The following is a 21,331-nucleotide window of genomic DNA, read 5'->3' as shown; positions in this document are numbered from 1 at the left end:
TTAGTGGCTCCTATTCCATAGTCTAATCTTCAACGTTCCTTGAAATCTTCGTCCTTCCAAGTACTCCAATGATCCCAAAGGTTGTAATTTTAGCACCATCGTTGTTGAAGATCCGTAGCTATAACAATGAGAGAAATCGAGATTCTCGATCATTATTATACAGTGTCATAGTATTATTATATAACATCAAAGTCCAATTGTATCATGACTTTAACAATAATACTACGGTGATATGTATCACTCCCCCTTAGTCAATACTCCATCTCGATCATGGAAACCACTCCCCTTTACACAATGATCCGAAAACCATATGTATTTGTAGTGTGAACTACAATATTTCTCCCCCTTTTGTCAATAAAATTGGCAAAGGTAAAAGAACGGGATCATAATGAAATTTCCACAAGAGACATTTCATGACCAAAAGAAAAATCTTAATTTTGATGCAATCTAATATCCGAAGCTAACAACATTCATCAAGGAGTTTTAAGATACAAGATAACCCCTATAAAATTCCACAGCCGCACTCCCCGCAAGATATTACCGTTAAGCACAAGTTCAAAAGAACTCTCCCCCATTTGATGTCATTCCCGAGAGAACAACAAGAGCGACCTTAATTTTGAAAGAAAAGAAGGATTTTTTATTGGACACCAAAAACCATAGGAATGATTTTCTATATCCAAAGCTCAACCATATTAACCACAAGTAAACCCATGATTAATTCAATTGGAATATGCAACTAAATCAAACCATAAAAGTGATCAATTTAATTGAAAGTGCTCAACATAAGTAAACTCACGGAGCTACGACTAAGTCAATCACACGGAGATGACTAACTTAACCTTTCAAATACTCAACATAAGGAAAACCTTACGGAATAAATGACTATATTAACCAAAGAACATGATAGTGTAGTATTTCATATACTCAACAAAAGAACTTGTGGAATATATGAAAACTCAACTAGATTAATTATAAGAGAACCTATAATTAATCTAATTGGAATACAAATAACCAAACTAATCAAGGAAGTAATCAATTTGATTATTTTGGGCTCAACATAAGAGAACTTATGGAACCCCGACTAAGTTCATCATAGAATATGACAACCTTAACCGTACATGTACTCGACATAAGAAAGAAGACTTATGGAGTACTAACTAAATAACCAAACTAGTTGATTAATTTAGTTCCTAATGCTCGACACATAGCATCTTATGGAACAACCAACAAAGCCAAGGTAAATCGACTTAGTTGTAAGGTGCTCAACATAAGACACACAATGGAGCCTTCACGGTAAAACATAATAAAATGGATCAATGAAGATCAATACCGTGGATAACATACAAGGATCTATTCTATTTTCCATCATAACGACATAATAGACTTTATCCTTGTTGAACAAAAGATTTTATCCTATTTTCCATCAAAAACATGATTTCATAGGCATAACTTTTGTATATGTCAAAAGTACATTCGTCCTTTCATCCATACGAATACCGATTCATGAACGACTTTACTTTTGACTGCAATATGGGAACTTCAAGTTCACGGACGTAAACAATACATATCCCATAAAAATATTGCAATATCACAAACCATTAAAATATTGCAATAAACATCATCCTCCAAATATTTTTAGAATTTAATACCAATAAACCTAAAAAATAACATAAGAAGATGAAAACAAAAATAGCTATGCGTAGTCACAATCATCGCTATTCAAAGCACTAGTTATTCTTCCAACTAAACCAAAAAGAAGACATCCTATGCGACAATGCCTTTGAGAAATTCAGCATCTTTCCCAAACTCCTTGTTGTCAGCAGCCATTGGAACATATGGTTCATGAAGATAGGAGTTTATGTCAACGAACTGTCTTGGCTGATTATGTCGTACCAAGGCTCTCTGAATTTCTTTTCACGAATCTCCTTTCTTACTTCCTTCGACTGACCAAGAACATCGGAAAACTTCTGAGAGTTAGAAGGCACAGCCCTGGGATTTCTTGTACTCCTTCTTTTTCTTTTCAGGGACTTAGAAACAAGAGATTTTTCTTTTTCCTTGATTGAAGATTTAACAATCATGTTGACATCCTTTCCATCTGACATGGTGCTTTGAGAACAGTTATAAACAACTGGATTTGTGTGATTGAATCACTTAACTCAACAAGTAATCTTATATAGGATGTCAAAAAGGAAAAAGGAATGTAGGGTTCGAAACCTATTGACAGGTTCGTATACGCCCAACTATAAAACCATATAAAGAGTAGAATTGTCGATAATAACCCTTTATTTTATTTGATAGACAGAAAATAACAAATCTAAGAAAACAAGGAAAAACTTTACTGAAGCCTGAATCAACACTCAATCTTGTCTCTTTTCGATCAGGCATATGAGACAAGATTTTCCCAACAACACAATCAAGTTGTGTTGCGATGAACAACGACTTGTCCATCTTTTTCCTCAAGGGAGGAATCTTCAGACTTCTGTCTATCAAAATGATTCGACCATACTTTCTTTTCAAATGGTCTTACTCTATCCCTGGAAACCAACTTCTTAGATGAAGATAATATCCTACATGCATCGGCGGTCTTCTGAGCAAGTTTCAGCTTCCTTGCTAATCGATCTTCTCTTCGTTGAAGTTTGCTGGCGTGCCTTATTTGGTGCTTGTACTTGTAACACCTTGATAGTTCGTGTCCCTTCATAGAACAAAACGAGCACGTCAAACTTGGATAGTATTCAGGCATCTGAGATGTGCAACATGAAACATTACTGACAGGGTTTCCAGTTAGAGAATCTTCCATCTTGATTGGGTTTCCTTCTTCTCCGACCCTATTGAGATTGATATATGTATTGCTACAAGTATCAAAATCGATGTTTTCACCAAGGATCCCTACACTTGATTTCCTATCTTCATCGGAAGCATAGGTTTCAGACATTTCATCAAGTGTTACATCTAGACCTTTGTTCCCAGTGTATTTTCTACGATTTGGGCATTCTTTAGCAAAATGGACAAAACCCTTACACTTAAAGCACTGAGGAATGTCCTCGTCATCTTCCTCGTCAGCATCCCTGTTTTTAGGAGGTACGCGACCGTGAGGTTTGTCTGATGACCTAGGTTTGTCTCTTGAAAACCGTTTACTTCTCTTCAACAGAAGATCCCTAAACTGTCTTGTGATCAAGGAGACCGACTTGTCAAGGTCTTCATCTGAAAAATCATTCTCAAACTGATCATCCTCAGAGACATGAACACTTTTACCTTTGGCAAGTAATTTAGTGCTCTTCTATGCTTTAAAGGAAATATCCTTACCGACTTTGTATGTATGCTCATGGTCAAAGATCTTTAGCTTCCCAACCAAGGTGTTTCTGGAAAGATTATTGAGGCTATTCCCCTCAACGATGGCATGCTTCTTAGGCTCGTATCTAAAAATGGCAGCGATCTGAGAATTTTCATCACAATGTCCTTTTCAGGAATAGTCTTACCCAATGCAAAAGATGCATTAACAATTTCAGACACTTTGTGATTAAACTCATCAAACGTTTCTTCATATTCCATACGAAGGTTCTCCCAATAGGAATTAATGTTTTGAAGTCTATCTTCCTTTTCACTGGAGTTTCCTTCAAATACGGTTTCTAAGATATCCCAAGCATCTTTAGAGCTAGTGCAATTAGACACATGGTGTTGAAGACTTGGGGCAATGGCATGTATGATAGCATTTAACCCTTCAGAATTCTGCTTTGCAGCAAGAATCTCGGCAACATTATATTCACCAATATTCTTGGGAACAGTTTCATCTCCAGATGCAACAACGGGCGCATCATAACCATTCACCACATATACCCATGATTGAATATCATGCGATTGAAGAAAAGCTCGCATAGAAATTTTCCACCATAAGTAATTTGATTCATCGAAGACTGGTGGTACATTAATAGAGATAGCACCTCTGTCCATACAGTCATATCGCTACAAACACGGACTTGTTAGGTCTTAAACGTGTTTGCCTGCTCTGATACCAATTGAAAAAGCGGGGGTCTAACAATACCACCCAATATTTCGATTAGCAATCTGTATGGACTAACTATGAAACACTTTGATAGAGAATCAACTAGACAGTCAGACTCAATCTAGATAGAAAGTATCTCAAGGAGTTATTATCTCAATCTCTCGATTTGATCTTTACTCAAGCAAATATAAATCTGCGAGTCTATATCAAAGAGAGATAACTTGGATGGTACCAAGGATCAATCAACTACAATCAACAATCAAAGGTTGGATTAGAGAAGTTGATGATCACGAACATACAACCTGTATTATTTCAATTTTATAAAATATAATGCGGAAAAGAAATAACACAGACACCAGAAGTTTTGTTAACGAGGAAACCACAAATGCAGAAAAACCCCGGGACCTAGTCCAGATTGAATACACATTGTATTAAGCCGCTACAGACACTAGCCTACTGCAAACTAACTTCGAACTGGACTATAGTTGAACCACTATCAATCTCCCACTGATACAAGGTACAGTTGTACTCCTACGCTTCTGATCCCAGCAGGATACGGCGCACTTGATTCCCTTAGCTGATCTCACCCACAACCAAGAGTTGTTGTAACCCAAAATCACAGACTTGATAATAAACAGATCTGTCTCACACAGAAAAGTCTATAAAAGGATAAATTTGTCTCCCACAGATAAACCCTAGGTTTTGTTCCGTCTTTAGATATAAAATCAAGGTAACAAGAATCAATTGATAATTCGGTCTTATATTCCCGAAGAACAGCCTAGATTAATCAATCACCTCTCTACAATCCTTCCTGACTACACAAGCGGATTGTCGAGGAATCATAAACAGTGAGACGAAGATGTTTGTGACTTCTTAATCTTGCATATCGGAGAAATCTCACGATCTCAAGCCAATCAATCGATTGTACTCGTACGATGGAAGATGCAAGATCGGATCACACAACTACAATAAAGTAGTATCGGTATGGCTTCACAATCCGAATGAAGTCTTTAAGTCGTTAACCTGATTTTAGAGAAGAAAATCAAAGGTTATTGGAGATCGACTCTAGCGGGATCACTGGTAGCACACAGACGTGTGGGGATTAGTTTTGCACAATGCTAGATGTCTCCCTTATATAGCCTTCAAATCAGGGTTTTTCCTTAGTTACAAAGCAATCCATATTCACCGTTAGATGAAAACCTAATTTAGATTCAAGCTAATATTTCTCAACCGTTAGATCGAAAACTTAGCTTGTCATACACACTTGGGTAAACGTTTACTGGGTTCGTGAAAACCATGCCCAAACGTGTACGTGTATGTTGGTTCAACATAGTAACCCAAAAGGTTAACCATATGAGCATTTCATATTAACCTTGTTCTTCTTCACGATAACTAGTTCAATTGACTCAAATGAACTCAATGATTGAGTTCTTCACGATAACCCAGTTCGCGGACTGGGTTCGCTGACTGAGTCCGCGGACTGAGCACATAAACGAGTATTTGGAAAATCCCAGCAGAAATTCTCAGTCGAGAACTTCCGACAGTTTGCGGACTTGGCAAGCCAATTCCACAATCCTCCTGATTTCTCTTGATCAACAAAGTTTGAAAACTTCGGTTCAAGGAATACATGGTTATGTAATCTAAATTCTTATTTCAATCATTCAGACATTCTCAGAGGACGCTATGTAGCCGTTATTCACAGACCGATTCACGTCAGAGCAATTCTCAAAGTGATTGAAACTTTTCATGACTTTCGTCACTAGGTGAAGATAAACTTGATCAAAGAGAAACGCTTTACCAACACACGATTTCGAGATAAAAGATAAGCAATGAATGCTCATCTCGAAATGTCAAATGTGTATGATCTAGTTTATATAGCATACGACTTTTGTCTCATAAGAAGTAGGAGATAGAAGAGATAGACTTTTGAGTGATAGATAAGTTCAAGTCTCCACATACCTTTTTGTTGATGAAGTTCCACGGTTCCTTGTATAGATCTTCGTCGTTGTATGATGAATCGCCATGAAGTCCTTGAGCTCAACTACACTTTTCTATCCTAGTCCGTGACTTAGCTATGTAGGCTAGAAATCAAGACTTATAGTTTTGATCACTAACATTGACAAACATGCTTGAGATAACAACGCATGCGAGGTTGACCGAGCTATGCTCTAACAGGATCGATTCCCCTTGTGATGTGTTGCACCTCTTACTAGGATCGGCTCCCCTTTACCCAGATTCGGTCAACCACAAATCACAAACTCGATCATACCATCTCAGGTGATTACTTAAGATCGGTTTCACTAATAAAAGTCATACCAATACATAAGTCAGGCCTTTGTGAATAGTTTTACCAAGGACACAAACAAGTCGTGAGCGGTTATACTAAATCACACATATTGGATGTTCACAAGATATGCAATGAATAACAATCCCAATAATGCCTGAAGATTTCATTTTCGATTCATAATCAAGTTTATGAACTTACTTCCTTAAAACACATGTAAAAACATTGTTTCCTAGGATGAAATCCTTACCTCATACCCATACATAATCACAATAGAATTTAAACGATTATGTTGATGTCTTATCTATAAAGTTTAATGGTTAAACAATAAACCTCGTATTGTATTCCTTAATACTATGTCTATCTAGAGTGCAAACATGCTTCGCAGTTTTGTTTTCAATATGCACGACTTGAAAGATACGTTAGGGAATGAAACAGTTCAAGTCAAATATCACTAACCTCAAGAGAAAGTATGATGTTGTCGTTGTAGCTTCTTACTTCTTCACTTCTTCACTTCTTCAAGTCTTCGCAATACTTGTAATGTCTCATATCCTAATACTTTCAAGTAACCTATACGAAGTTGACTCTAATACATAATCAAGCGACTCTCAAAAGAGTTTTGATTCACTAAAATGTGACAACCAAACTTGACATACCAACGCTTGGTGGGTTCAACTGAGCTATGCTCTAACACCTAGTTTTTGTTTCATGGATGATACAACTGAATCACAGCTTTCTAAGTTATCTTCTAATGTTGAAACTTTGCAGAAAGACTTCAACGACAGATTAGCTAAGTTGGAAAATGTAACTGCACAATTGGCTTCGATTATGGAGTTTTTACGCATCCAACCAAATGAGACTATTGAACCTTATACAAAGGAAACAGAATCCTCTGTCAAACCAGGAGAATCAACTTCTAAAACTCATGGTGTTGTTTATACTACTGGTATCCTTGGGTACAAACCAAAGGAACATGAAGTTTATGCGCTCAATCCAAAAAAAACAACATCTGGTTTTACACGATGACAATGAAGATGAAGATGATAGAGAAGATGATCAACACAGGAGGAGGACTGAAGATAGACGTATTCGTCCAGGACATACACCATATGGTTCCTTACCAGAGTACAAGTTGAAGGCAGACATTCCTACTTTTAATGGAAGTTTCAAAATAGAAGAATTACTGGATTGGATTTACGAAGTTGAAGCTTTCTTTGAATTCATGGATATACCAGACGATACAAAAGTTAAATTAGTGGCTTATAAACTCAAGAGTGGAGATGCTGCTTGGTGGGAAAATATTTGTGAAGATAGAGTTAATTATCATAAACCTCCAGTTCGTACATGGACACGCATGCGCAAGTTGATACGAGATAAAATTTTACCTCAGAATTTTAGAAAACAACTCTTTGTTAAGCTGTAGAACTGTCAGCAGGGAGATCGTTCTGTTGAAGAATATGTTGCTGAGTTTTATAATTTAGTTGCTCGTAATCAAATTCAATAATCAGAGGAACAATTGGTAGCGCGTTTCATTGAGGGTTTGAATAGATTGATTCAAAACAGTATGACTCAGTCTTCTTTTACAATGGTTGAAGCTATTCAATAAGCTATCAAGATTGAGAAACATATTGCTGGTTCTTCTAAAGCTCCTCAACCTCGTCAGCTTCGTTACAATAACACTTATACGACACAACAATTTTCAGGTCGTATTAATCAGGATCCGTACTATTCTTCTTCTCTAAGTTATAGTTATCCAGAAGAATTTACACCTCCACCTCAACGTCAGCTGCCACCACCAGTAAATTTTTCGTTTTGCCAAACACCACTACCTACAAATTCTTCACCCATCTTACCAAATCCTGCTGAGAATTATTCTATTCAACAACAACAATCAAAATCTCAAGGCACCATGTTTTCTAATAGGAACCAACAACAATTTCCTCCACTTTCTGAACCAACAAATATGTACTCCAAATTTAGAGGGGATAAGTGTAATCAATCTGGTCATTCTTCTTCTGATTGTCGCAGATTCAATGGTTTTATTGGAGATAACTCTATACAACATGAATCCAAGGGGATAGAAGGATTCGAGGATGAAGATATTGAGGATGAGGACTTTCCTGACTTACATGAGGTTTATGGTGACCATTTGGTAGGCATGATCCGTCCATTTTTACTTAATCAACCTTGTTATTCTCAAAGACATAACATATTTAAAACAAAGTGTTTTATTGGAGGCAAGGTTTGTGACATGATTATTAACAGTGGTAGTGTTGATAATTTCATCTCTTCAATGGTGGTGGATAAATTAGGATTACATGTTACGCCGCATCCTAATCCTTATTATATAGGTTGGGTAACAAGTTCTTTACTCAACCCTTGTGCTTGATTAGAAAGATAATGGTTGGAGAATGTGTATAGACTGTAGAGCCTTGAACCGTATCACCATTCCATATAGATTTCATATTCCTAGACTTGAATACATGATTGATTTGCTTTCTGGATCAATTATTTTCACTAAACTTGATCTTAGGAGTGGATATCATCAAATTAGAATCGGGGAAGGAGATGAATGGAAGACTGTTTCCAAGACAAGAGAAGGGTTATATGAATGGATTGTTATGCCATTTAGGTTATCTAATGCACCAAGTACTTTTATGAGACTCATGAATCAAGTTTTACAACCCTTTCTGAGTAAATTTGTCATTGTCTACTTTGATGACATCTTGATTTTTAGTCACTCTACAAAGGAACATCTGAGTCATCTTTCTCAAGTTTTTCAGGTGCTATCTACTCATTATTTATTTGTGAATTTGAAGAAATGCACATTTATGTCACCTGAAGTCAAAATTTTGGGTTATGTCATCTCTTCTAAGGGTGTTCATGTTGATCCTTCTAAAGTCAAAGTTATTATGGAATGTCATGTTCCTACTTCTATCAAAGAGGTAAGAAGTTTCCATGGTTTAGCTTCTTTCTATAGACGTTTTGTGAAGAATTTCAGCACCATTGCAGCTCCTCTTACTGATTACTTGAAAAAAGAAACGTTTACTTGGACTGAAGAAGCTGATAGAAGTTTTAATACACTTAAAGAAAGGTTATGTACAACTCCTATACTGGTCATGCCTGACTTTACCAAACCATTTCAAGTGGATTGTGATGCTTCTATTATTGGAATTGGAGCAGTTTTATCTCAAGATGGACATCCAATTGCTTATCATAGTGAAAAAAATTCTAATACTCAAAAAAAGTGGTCTACATATGAGTTGGAGTTACTTGCTCTTGTACAAGCACTCAAACAATGGCATACTTACTTGGTTCATCGTGAGTCTTTTATTAACACTGATAATCATGCTCTCAAGTATCTCCAGACTTCAGCTAAAGTCAATTGTATGCATGACAGATGGCTGTCAACAATTAACAAGTATACTTTTTTTCCATTAAACACAAGAGTGGAAAACTGAATCAAGTTGTAGACGCTTTAATCAGAAGAAATCATCTTTTAGCTACTATTCATAATGAAAGTTTTTCTTTTGATTACATTAAAGATATATATGCTGACGATGCAGATTTCAAACAACTATAGGAACAATGCAGCTCTTCAGCTCATGGAGTTAATGATTTTCTCATCCAAGATGGTTTCTTATTTAAAGTTAATCGTCTTTGCATTCCTAATGGTTCCTTACGTCTGCATTTAATCCGTGAACTGCATGGAAGTGGTCTTGGTGGTCATTTTGGAAGAGATAAAACTATTGCACTTCTTGAAGAAAGATATTTTTGGCCTTCTCTCAAACGTGATGTGCAGAGATATGTTATGAAATGCATGGTTTGTCAGCAAGCTAAAGATACAATTCAGAATACTGTACTTTATACTCCTTTGCCGGTACCAGAAGCTTCATGGGATGGACTTTATTCTTAGTCTACCCCGTACAACAAGAGGGAATGATTCTGTAATGGTTGTAGTAGACAGATACTCCAAAATGGCACATTTTATTGCCTTTAAAAAGTCTACTTATGCTTTCAGTATTTCATCTCTGTTCTTTAAAGAAATAGTTCGTTTGCATGGCATTCCAAAGTCCATTACTTCTGATAGGGATACAAAATTTCTGAGTTATTTTTGGAAGACATTATGGATACGTTTGGGTACTACTTCTCATCCAAAAACTGATGGACAAACTAAAGTCATAAACAGATCTTTGGGTAACCTGATTAGAGTTAAATGCATGGATAACAGTAAGCAATGGGATACTTTACTTCCTCATATGGAGTTTGCATTCAACACTTCAGTAAACAGATCCACAGGTAAAACTCCATTCAAAATTGTTTACTCTAAGGTACCTAATCATGTATTAGACTTAGTTGTACTTCCTAAGTTACATACTTCAAATGTCAAAGCTGATAATCTCTTAGAGCAAGCTTCTCAACTACATCATGAAGTCAAGGCTAAACTTGAAGAATCTAATGCTAAGTACAAGGATGTTGCAGACAAGCATAAGAGATTAAATACATTTAAAGAAGGAGAGATGATCATGATTCATCTACGTAAAGAAAGGTTTCGAGTTGGTACTTATAATAAGACTAAGATGAAGAAGTATATATGGTCCTTTTAAAGTTTTGAAGAAAATCAGTGACAATGCATATGTCATTGATCTACCTAAATACTGGAACATCTCTAATGTGTTCAATGTTCAAGAGATATTCACCTTTCATGGTGATAATGATCTTTTGCTTACTATTTTTAACTCAGAGACGAGTTCTATTCAAGAAGGAGGATTGATGCAGGACATCCCTTATCAACAGAAGACACAGCTTAGCTATTACTTCTCTTTTACGTATTTCCTAGTTTGAGTATTCCTTTTTATATCTTCTAGTCTTTGTTTAGGTATTCTATTTTTTGTTAAAATCCTTTATTTAGATTTCTAGTCGGTTATGTGAGCCTATATATAAAGGCCATCTCTGTTTCAGAAGGACACATTGATTCATATAAATATTATCAGTTTATCAAAACCAATTCTCTTAACTTTCTGTTCACGTTTATATTCTGATTTCCGTACCTAAACTCTTTTCGCATCTTTGCAAACTCCGTTTTGCTTTCATCCTACACGTTCTACACTACTGACTCATGGGGTCAAGCCAATGAATGACATATTTCAAGTCAGACGACTCAGGGCTAACTCAAAAATAAACATATTGAGTCATATTCAGATGAGGTGATTTCAGTCGGATCTAGACGACTCAGGTGTATGTGAGTAAATAAAACAAGGTGTATGTATATCTATCTCCCTAAAGCGCGCCTGTGTTTTACTGAAATCTAGAATTTTATACCGGAGGGTATGTTATATTTTTAGATAAATCCCAATTGAATTCGAAAACAGTATGGAAGTGAAGGACCGGAGTAGAAGGCCAAGGAACATAAACAAAAGCCCAAACGAAATTTGACGTATTTATAAGTTGATGATGGCCATAAGAGAGGGTGGAACCAAGTAAGCATATTGATAGGCTTGTGAATTTCGCAATGGACAAACTTCTGCCTAGAGAAATCCAAGTAGATATCTTTTCAAGGTTACCGGCTGAAACTCTCATACCTTCCAAAGCAGTATGCAAGACCTGGCGAGGTCTCTTCCTTGATAAGCACTTTATTGATGCTCACCTACGTTGAAACGGAGGATTTGAAGACGAAGAAAATGATCACTCATACTACCATAAGGGGGTTCTTCTTCTTGTTCTAGTAGCAGTAAAGATGCCAATACTACATCTAAGGTTAGTTTCCTTATTCTGGGTTTGGATGTTAAAGGTCAAGACCAATCATTCTATTATGGTAATTACTCCGATGAGAATCAGCAGTTCACTTGTAAGAAAATTAAAACAAATACGAACGACAACCACCTTTTTACACCCACTTCGAATTATTCAGTGGTTGGCTCATGCAACGGTCTGATTTGTTTCTCGACATCTTATTTTTCTACGTTACGTGTTAGCGGGGATCCTGTTTGCGTATGTAATCCCATCACAGGAGAAGTGTTGAATCTTCCAAGGTACATCCCTAAATACGAAAACGACAACCAAACGAGTGTTAATATTGCATCTGGATTTGGTTACGTTCCTTTAACTAATGAATACAAGGTTGTTAGAATTTGCTACTACAAATGCACGGACAGGTCTAGGGACTGGATGCCCTTAAATGTCGAGGTATATACTCTTGGTAGTGCCAACGGGTGGAAAACGTGGAAAGGATTCGGAGATGTCGAATCAATAGATTGTTTAGTGTTTTCTGACTTGACTGCGTCACCGGGTGTCTATGCAAATGGGGCTCTTTATTGGCTGAATATCGAGGAGGACGACGATGAAAAACTGAGTATTGTGGCGTTGGATTTGGCAAAGGAGGAGTTCCGTATCATATCACCACCACCATGTTTCCATATAGATAAGCCTCATTGCTATAAACTTCGGGTGTTGGGCGGGTGTTTATCTGTTGTTCATCAAAAGAGAGGTGAATATGTAGACATATGGACATTGAAGAAAACGGACGACGACAACAACAACAATAGCTCCCAAATAGAAGGGTCTCGGAGTTGGAGAAAGGAATTCAGGATAGCTCTCTCTTTATTCTGATATAATCAAACTAATGGATGGTGATCCCTTGGATTTCAAATATTATCAAGTGATTCCTCACATCAACAGCTTTGTTTCAATCAAATCGTTAGGAGAAGGTTGATGACATGTATGCATACATTATCAAACTTGAAATTAAAATTCATTCCAGCTCTCTTAACTAATGCACCCAAGTAAACAAGGGAATTTTACATTATGCAATTTTATGGAATTATTAATGTCAAACACAACAAAGGCGGGGACAATTTGGCTGATTTTATGAGTTCATGACTTCGGCGCAGGAGGTGCACTCTGCATTTCCACCACCTTCTTCCATGACTCCCTACTAGATATCTCATTCCACCACCTCGCCACATTCTTCCTGGAAGTAAACAATTCTCCCCGATCGGTTTTGTTCAAAATGTACTGAGTGTTGGGGAGGTGAGAAAGGTCAGCTAGCGTAAACTCATCACCAGCCAAAAACTGACTCTCCCCAAGTCGTTTCTCGTAAATGTCGAGTACTTTCTTGAGCTTCTCTTCACTTTGTTTGATTAGTTCAGGGTCTTGTTTGAGCTTCATTCGAGGTGCAAATGCAAGTTGAAAAACTAACGCTGAGCTAGGCGGATTGAAACTCTGTCCTTCAGCTTCTATCCACTGATCTATTGAAGCTTTCACCAAGGAGTTCATCCCGTATAAACCCTTGTTCCCTTGTGCAGCGTACTTATCACACACATATCTACATATAGATCTTGATTCTGTATAGACCACAAAAAAATACTCAAATTAAGCTATTTAGCTTTACAGAAAAAACATGGGTAACGTTCAATGTTGTTAATTCATACCAAATAGGGTGATGTCCTCGTCTTCGAAAGCTGGGACTTGGCCGAACGGCTGTTAAAATGAATACGGCGAGTTACAGATGGATCTTGAATGGTCTTATTAACAAACGCAGTTAGAGTTTTGAGGTGAGTGTTACCTGGATTTTGAGATACTCTGGAGATTTGTGTTTACCCTTAGCCATATCGACATTGATGAGCTGAAATTTCACTTCTTTCTCCAGCAAACAAGCTAAGACCCTCGCCACTGCGGTCGACATGGGTGGCCCGTAAACCTTCACCGCCGCCATTAGAAATTCTAAATCGATTTGAGCTCAAATGTGTGTGTTTTTGCTCTTGATTGAGCTCAGACGATAAAATTCCTTAAAGCAAATAAAGGAGATCCAGAGTGAAACCCACACTTATCTACTCTGTTCTTTATCGTGGATGTGTCGGTAAGACCGTTGGGAAACAAATTGGGGTTCTTGTGGAACAGATGTGGCCACGTTCAATACTTGGTTTGGATGGGTTTAAGGCACATTTTAGGTGCCATTTCATAGATTGGTCTCATTAAGTGATGTGTCCATTCCGAAAGACACCAAAATTTCTTAAAATAGATTCCACAAAGAGAAAACGATGAGTTCTAAGGGGACCAATTGAGGAGGACCCGTGGATTCTGAAACCCACGCTATGCAACTTATTGTCATTGTTTAAAGAAAATGACTCTGTTTTCTAGCAGTTTAGATCAGTGACGTTGGTGCCACATAAAGCATGCAGATAGACATACAAATTTGTCCGCCAGATGAATGGACAGACCCAATCCGTAATTGTTAAAAAAAAGTTAACTAGGAACTTAATCCGGACCAAGAACTAGCAAATTTTACCAAGCCTCCTTGCCTGTAGCACCATCTAAGTGAAAATACGAGACAGTTCACAATAGTAGATTATGTTGCGAGTCTGATCACGGTCCGCAAACAAGAATTCTGCTCAGAGACCAGTGATGCCCATTAAGATGACACTAGGAACTTGACCTCCATTAGTTTTGGACTAATGCATCTCAAAAGCTTATGCAAACAAATGAAATATTCACTGCAAACAGAGAACTTTAGCCGGATGATGAGAACTATAGCTCAGTAGTTCTATTACATAATGTGATACTCAAGAACCTTTTCATTTACAAAATTATGTCATGTCGTACCATCCTGGTGCTAACTCGCTGTAAATCTAAGATTTTTAAATGATTAAAATGCCAACTGATTTTATATACACGGACAAATAAGATAATGCTCCGAAACAATGCTTTGGAGAACGTCTTAGACCGACCTTGGGAAGTTGTATTTGGCAGTATATGATCAGTAATTGTTGCAAGTATTCCAAGTCGACGGAAGACGTTGCGAGGAAAAACCAGGCATGTTTCTGACATTAACGTCAAGAGGCAGCATACGGTACTCAATGTCTAGTTCCCTGAGGACTTTAACCATCTCTTCTACTACCAGAGCCCTTCTCACCCACCTCTCCCCCATGTCTTGATGGTTCATTCGGTGTGTCAACCACACTGAGATTTTCAGCCTGTTCAAATCGTCCACATCTCTCACTACAATCATTGGTGAAGGGTACCAATGTTCTCTTTTGCCTTCGATAAACCTGTGAGATGCAGTATAAAGTTAATCACAGATCTCCTTAAAAACAAGTGATATCACAGAGAGAGAATCTTTTTGACATGCAAAGACATGTTGATAAGCTTCAAGTTTGAAAAGAGGAAAATACATAAAAACAGATGAAAGTGAGATTCTAAAACATACGCTGTTAGTTGACGTTTCATGGTAGAGATCTTTTCCACTGGAGTTGAGACGTGGATACAGAAGTCAATTGCATCTCCCATATCTGGACTTCGGTATAAATTGCTGATCGGCTTGGTGGCAAGAACACTGTTTGGGTATATAATCTTTTGGTTGTCAAATCTTAGAAACACGGTAGTAAGGATGTTCATCTCTTCCACAACCATCTGAAACATGTATCAGTAAGAAAAGGACTCCATAGATATACTAAATTATAAACTAACAGTCTACACAACTAGAACTTATTCAAAACTAGAACTTTTGTGTACCTGAACTGTTTCAATTTCACACCTATCACCGACATCAAAAGGGTGCATCACAAATAAGAAGATGATAGCTTCAAATACCATCTTGCAGGTGTTGCCAAACATGAAAGCCACCAACAGAAGCTGAGAACTGATAAGGACCAGAAACTTAGTGGTTGCTATCTCAAGTATGAGAAGCCCAATGATCACTATAAGGACGCCCACGACAACATTCACCATGTTGTGGAGTTGGTTTACGGCCGTTTTTGTATCATCTAGAGTCAAAGCAAGGGCTCTTCTCTCTCTGAAAGCGTTAACCTGAAAAACAAGAGGTTTGTCACTTCATAATTGTAGTGGACAAGTTAAAAGGTCTGGGGGCCTTCTGTTTTTTGTGAAACATGTCACTGAAAAAATAATCTTTTAGATAAAGGATTAAGATATCACATGAGCCATGAAAGTTGTGGGTACTTTTCCCTAAAAATACAATATGCTTTGAGGAGGTCTTCGTAAACATCCACAAAGTAACAAAAAGCTAAAGAGAAAAGAATGTTACCACCCAGTTTTTCAGAGATTTCTTGCTGACTCTGTTGGTTTCAATTGCTCCTTCAAATTGATTCATAGTCTTCTCGGCTTCCTCTTCTTTCATGAAGCGCATTATATCCTCGAGGTGGATAAACCTATTAGAAAAAAAAGATGATACAAATAAATCAATAAAAATGAAGACTTTATGGAACAAGTCCTACATTGTGGGAAAACTCATTACACGATTAACAAATGCAACTTCACTTAGTAATCAAACCATTAGCCAAAAGGGTCAAAACATAATGTAAGCATGAAATTTCATCTTTGACTCATGCATGAGCCTCATGGTTCAACACAATTTTTATCTAAAAGTGTGCTCCACTATGCTTAGCCCAAGACTGAATCCAAATGGTATCTTCACGCAGGACAGAAACCCACTAGGCACTAGCAACTCTTGAATTTCACCATGAGTCGTACATGGGTCAATGTTCAATAAGTCAGTGCACCATGTATAGTAGATTGACTTTGAAATTCTCTTTCTCTATTGTTCATGAACCATTAACTTAAAAGGAACGGTAATGTTGAGTTTTATTCTTTCACTAAATTTTGGTAATTTCCTACTATTACTACGCAAGTAACAGAATTAGCCCGGGTAGAGCAATCAGCCATAAAATTTGGTCACGTCATGTTTTTCCTGATGCACAACAAAGAGGTGAATGCAAATTACCGTGATATATAAATATCCCTAATCCATGAAATGAATTGATACAAACTCATAACACAGTGAAGAAATCATTTGAGAAATGAAAAAAGAAAAGTAGAGGACTCACTTGGAATAGGGCTTAGCCACATTGTTGAATATCTTCCTTGCTGCACACTTCGCTTCGAATTCGCTTCTGATTGTCGTTGCTGACTCCTCTTCATTACACGAGTCCTGTATCTGCTCATCAAGTGTAGTGATCACACCATGACGAATTATATTCATCAACCTCTTCATTTTCCAAGCAGAAATATTTTTCTGGTTCAATCTGTGCAATTCATCAATGCTAATACCCTCCTCTTTCTTACATGGAGCATTTCCTGAAGCTCTACCACTTTTAACCTTTGGACTATTTTGAATTCCTCCACTTTTAACCTTTGGACTCTTCATTGGTGGCAAAGCTGTTTCCTTAAGATCAGCTGGCATAGTAGCCCCTGCATTCTGAAGATTCTGCACTTCAGCCATTAGTTGTTCCTCTTCTTCCTGGTTCCTCTGAATCTCAATCATCGCCGGACCGGATAATGTTTCAATCACATACTGAGTAAACAGTGACTCTTGAATCCGATCAAAGTAAGTGCTTACATGAAAAGATGAAGCCAAAACCTTAACCAGAAGAGTCTTCACAAGCCATAACAATGTACCCACTAACAAAAGGATCAAAAACTTGGTAACGAAAACCGGTATAGTTCTATCCTTGACTTCTCTGGCAACTTTTGCATCAAACAAGTAATGCCAAGCTAATAAAACCAGACCTAACCATAAACAATTTTGCACAGCCTTTCGCAACCCATAAACAAAATACAAAACCCTTTTCCTCAAAATAAAATTTCTCTCAATAAAGAAAACAACTATTCTAATTCCCCAACCAGAAACTAATCTCCCACAAATCAAAACAAGTATTAATATCTCCCATTTCCATAAAGGAAGTGCCCATACTGTCCTCTTTCTAAGATCATGAATAGTGAGTGAACAAACAAGTGAACCCAAAATTAATATAAGACTAAACCATTGAAGAATAACTAATGGACTAAAAAACTTTGATTTCTTATACTTATCTGGTATATCCTCTTCAGCAAAAGGATCTTCATCATCATCTTCCATTAATCTTGATGATTTACCTATAAACCCAGATCTTAATTGCCCTGATTTTCCTGGTACTCTTCCCGACTTCATGATATCTGGTGGTGGATCCAGTAGTCTTGATTTCATAGTTTTAGTCCTCAAAAAACTTGAGGTCCTCTTGAAGGAAGAATTTGAATTCCTCTGAATGGAAGAATTTGAGTTCCTCTTCAAGGCATCATTTGAAGAACATCTTACCACTTCATCAGTATCAAAATGTGGAGACTCGCGATTCTGATTTTCATCACCTTTACTTCTTCTCCTAATTGGCTGATGAACAGGTTTAGGAATGGCTTGTGGAGATGTTTGGTTTAGTGTAGGAGAATTATTTGTAGAAGAAGCTGGTGGGAATGGAGTTTTTGGTGGTGGTTCATATGGATTTTCTTCAATAATTGGTAAACTGGTATTGTTTTTATGGTCATTGACAAGTTCATCCATCTCTAAATCCATATCTAGTGAAATTTCACCAGAAGCTTGCTGTTTATCTAAAAACTGATTAATCAGTTTTAATGGTGGATCATCTCTCAATCTGTCTGACTGTAGTTGCTGCTGCTGTGCTTGTATGAAATTGAATTCATCAATGGCTGATGAACTTGGAGCTTCATTACAACCACCACTGCCATTATTGTTACTACTATCATTCCGGAAATCATAACTTGATCTTCTCCAAATTCTATTTCCATTGTGACTACTTTCATCATCACTATCATCGATTTTTACCATGACTTCTTTTCTGTCCATTGAACCAATGTTATCTTGCTGAAGTAATATGGGTAGTTTCTCGTGAGGAGAAGAAGAAGGATGCTTGTTTTTACCAACACTGCCCAGAGATTTTAATGACTGTTTTAGTGACTCCATTGATGAATCCAACAGAGAACTGGTTTTATAGAGACTATTTGTTAGGTGAAAAATTCTCAGACTCTGTATATTCTAATACTTTCTAGAGTCTCTGGTATAAAAGTACAGAATTTCTAAGACGCGTGTCTAAGATTGTTTATTCCGCCATTAAAATAAACCTTAAAACTCTTTGCAGAGTGAAATAATGGCGACCATCAACAAGTGTCTTCTTCTTATAGACCTTGTAAGAAATTTGGTAAAAAAAAAAACATAATTAATACTATAATTATAATTACGTGGCCTGTGTTTCTCGAGATTAGCAAATCGGGGAATTTACCAGAAGGGTTAGGGTTTGTTTTTTAAATTACGGTTTTGTCTGCCCATTTGCTTCTAGAACAAGCTAATTATGTTTGTTTGTTTGTCAAAACGAGAGATTTTATATTTGGAAGTACAAATGTAGGCAAGAAGATGCAAAAAGAAGGAAAAATGGTAAGGAGCAAGTGACTTGATTTCAGGTTTTGAAAACAAAAAGTTGGAATTTCACATTCTAAAAAGGTGTAAGCAAGATCGGCGGTTGGGATGAATAGTGTTTAACGGTTTTGATGAACAGTGAGGAGGAGGATGTGTTTGATTTGTAATTGGTGTGTGTGTGCGGCGATGAAAAAGAAAGAAGTCCCTGGAGTTGTGTGTGTCTAGCTGGACAGTGGTAAACGCGGAGTTACCCAAAGCTTGATTTGCGTGTACGGATGGTTCTTTTTCGTGGGCCACGGCAATCAATATTAGTGTATGACTGCCTCGGTGCCGGTTCCTTGATTTGTTACCATTGAGGCTTGAGAGAACACAAAAAAGAAAAAGAAAAAAAATCAAAGATTGTGGTCAATGTAGTATGACTTCAGGTGAGATAAGTGGATGGGCAGGGTGGTGTTTCTACTTGGTAAAATGTACCCGACCATCCAAGAAGAAGCGCGGCGCTTGGGCATGTCGCGCCGTTGTGCCTATGATGCTGGTGGTTGAACATCAGCCACCCACTAGCGTCTTACGGTAAGATGCTTGTATACACATCATTCCCCACGTGTCAGAGGAATTACACGTGAAGGACGCACAACCTCAGACATCAAGATACGATGCCACGTCTTTACACTCAAGGGACATTTGTCATCTGCTCATGATTCATCATCAAGCGGATCTGACGGTTAAGAACCCAGGGGCACTGAAGTATCGAGCCACTGAGAAGTACTGAAGAACACCCTAGGATCTACTTTACTCTATCTCGAGGAGGACCCAAGATCAACGGTGAAGATTGCAGTTACTGACAAAGATGTGATGGGAGCCGCAGACACCTGTCTGGCGTGTGCAGGCAGCCCAACCACCCGCATTAAACACTCTAAACAAAGGGTACGTGTCAACGAACCTATGGAGGAGAAAGAGGTGACCCATTTTTACCATATGTGACCGCTGGAGGCATCGGTTAAGAACGAAGATACCAGCGGGATCAGCACAAACAACAAGAAGATAAGGTTGCAACTGTCCCTGATAGTGGACCTCATGTTTTATCCCTATAAATACCCCTCTCCACTGAGAGAGAAGGGGTCGACCAGTTTTTAGTGAGATAGAGAAGATATTAGGAGAGAGAAATAGGAAGAGTAAGTATGAGTTCCCTTTCTCCCCATAGCTTCGTTATTCACACAAAGTCATTTGACTATCTTTGTAACTACTGAATACATAGTGAAACACAAACCCCCGTGGACGTAGGCCTTAGTGCTGAACCACGTAAATCATTGTCTCATTTACATTCAGCACTTTATCTTCTGTCTTTATTATTATGCTTTGATTTATTATTACTTCTCGAACGTATGGATAACTAAATTACTCCCCCATGACTAGACAAGGACGAGCCCGAAGGCTCTGAGTCGATGAGTCATCGTTTCATTGTAGTCTTACTTATGATTTACTCTCCTTTATACGTGCATGAGTAAATGCGAACATTGTTTGTGAACACTTGGATACCCTCGTTATTTCTGTGTTCACAATCTGGCGCTAGAAACAGGGACCATGTCCCGGTAAAAGATTTATCTTTCCCTGTGATTTCATCCTTTTTTGGGCTCCCAACGCTATTCCACGTGAAATAGTGTTCTGGGAAGGTTACCGTAATTCTTCCTTACGTTTTCTTCTAAACAACAGTTTTTATTGTTAAAACGCTTGTCTACCCATATTTTCCTATTTGCAAAAAACTACAGATCTAATGCTCGCTTCGAAAGAATTTCCTTAGATCTGTATTTTTCCTAACGGTTGTAAGCCTCGGTTAGTCATTTAACAATTTCTT

The 21,331-nt window shown here is 37.6% G+C and overlaps 2 protein-coding genes across 2 annotated transcripts; both read right to left on the bottom strand.

Moving 5' to 3' along the window:
- Window positions 1–12,895: 12,895 nt before the first annotated feature.
- LOC113291620 (glutathione S-transferase F8, chloroplastic-like) lies at window positions 12,896–14,154 on the bottom strand. The gene is made up of 3 exons (XM_026541134.1): window positions 13,849–14,154; window positions 13,715–13,763; window positions 12,896–13,627 (listed from the first exon to the last, which is right to left on the bottom strand). Exons 1-3 carry the CDS (start codon window positions 13,996–13,998, stop codon window positions 13,158–13,160), a joined length of 669 nt encoding a protein of 222 aa, XP_026396919.1. The 5' UTR covers window positions 13,999–14,154; the 3' UTR covers window positions 12,896–13,157.
- A 559-nt stretch (window positions 14,155–14,713) lies between these two features.
- LOC113291613 (mechanosensitive ion channel protein 6-like) lies at window positions 14,714–19,233 on the bottom strand. Its single transcript, XM_026541130.1, has 5 exons — window positions 17,123–19,233; window positions 16,324–16,447; window positions 15,795–16,088; window positions 15,490–15,692; window positions 14,714–15,331 (listed from the first exon to the last, which is right to left on the bottom strand). Exons 1-5 carry the CDS (start codon window positions 19,027–19,029, stop codon window positions 15,040–15,042), a joined length of 2,820 nt encoding a protein of 939 aa, XP_026396915.1. The 5' UTR covers window positions 19,030–19,233; the 3' UTR covers window positions 14,714–15,039.
- Between the last annotated feature and the right edge of the window lie 2,098 nt (window positions 19,234–21,331).

This window comes from Papaver somniferum, chromosome 1, assembly GCF_003573695.1.
Source record: "Papaver somniferum cultivar HN1 chromosome 1, ASM357369v1, whole genome shotgun sequence".
NCBI lineage: Eukaryota > Viridiplantae > Streptophyta > Magnoliopsida > Ranunculales > Papaveraceae > Papaver > Papaver somniferum.
Note: the sequence above shows the minus strand (reverse complement) of the source record. Positions and strands in the feature narration are given on the sequence as shown.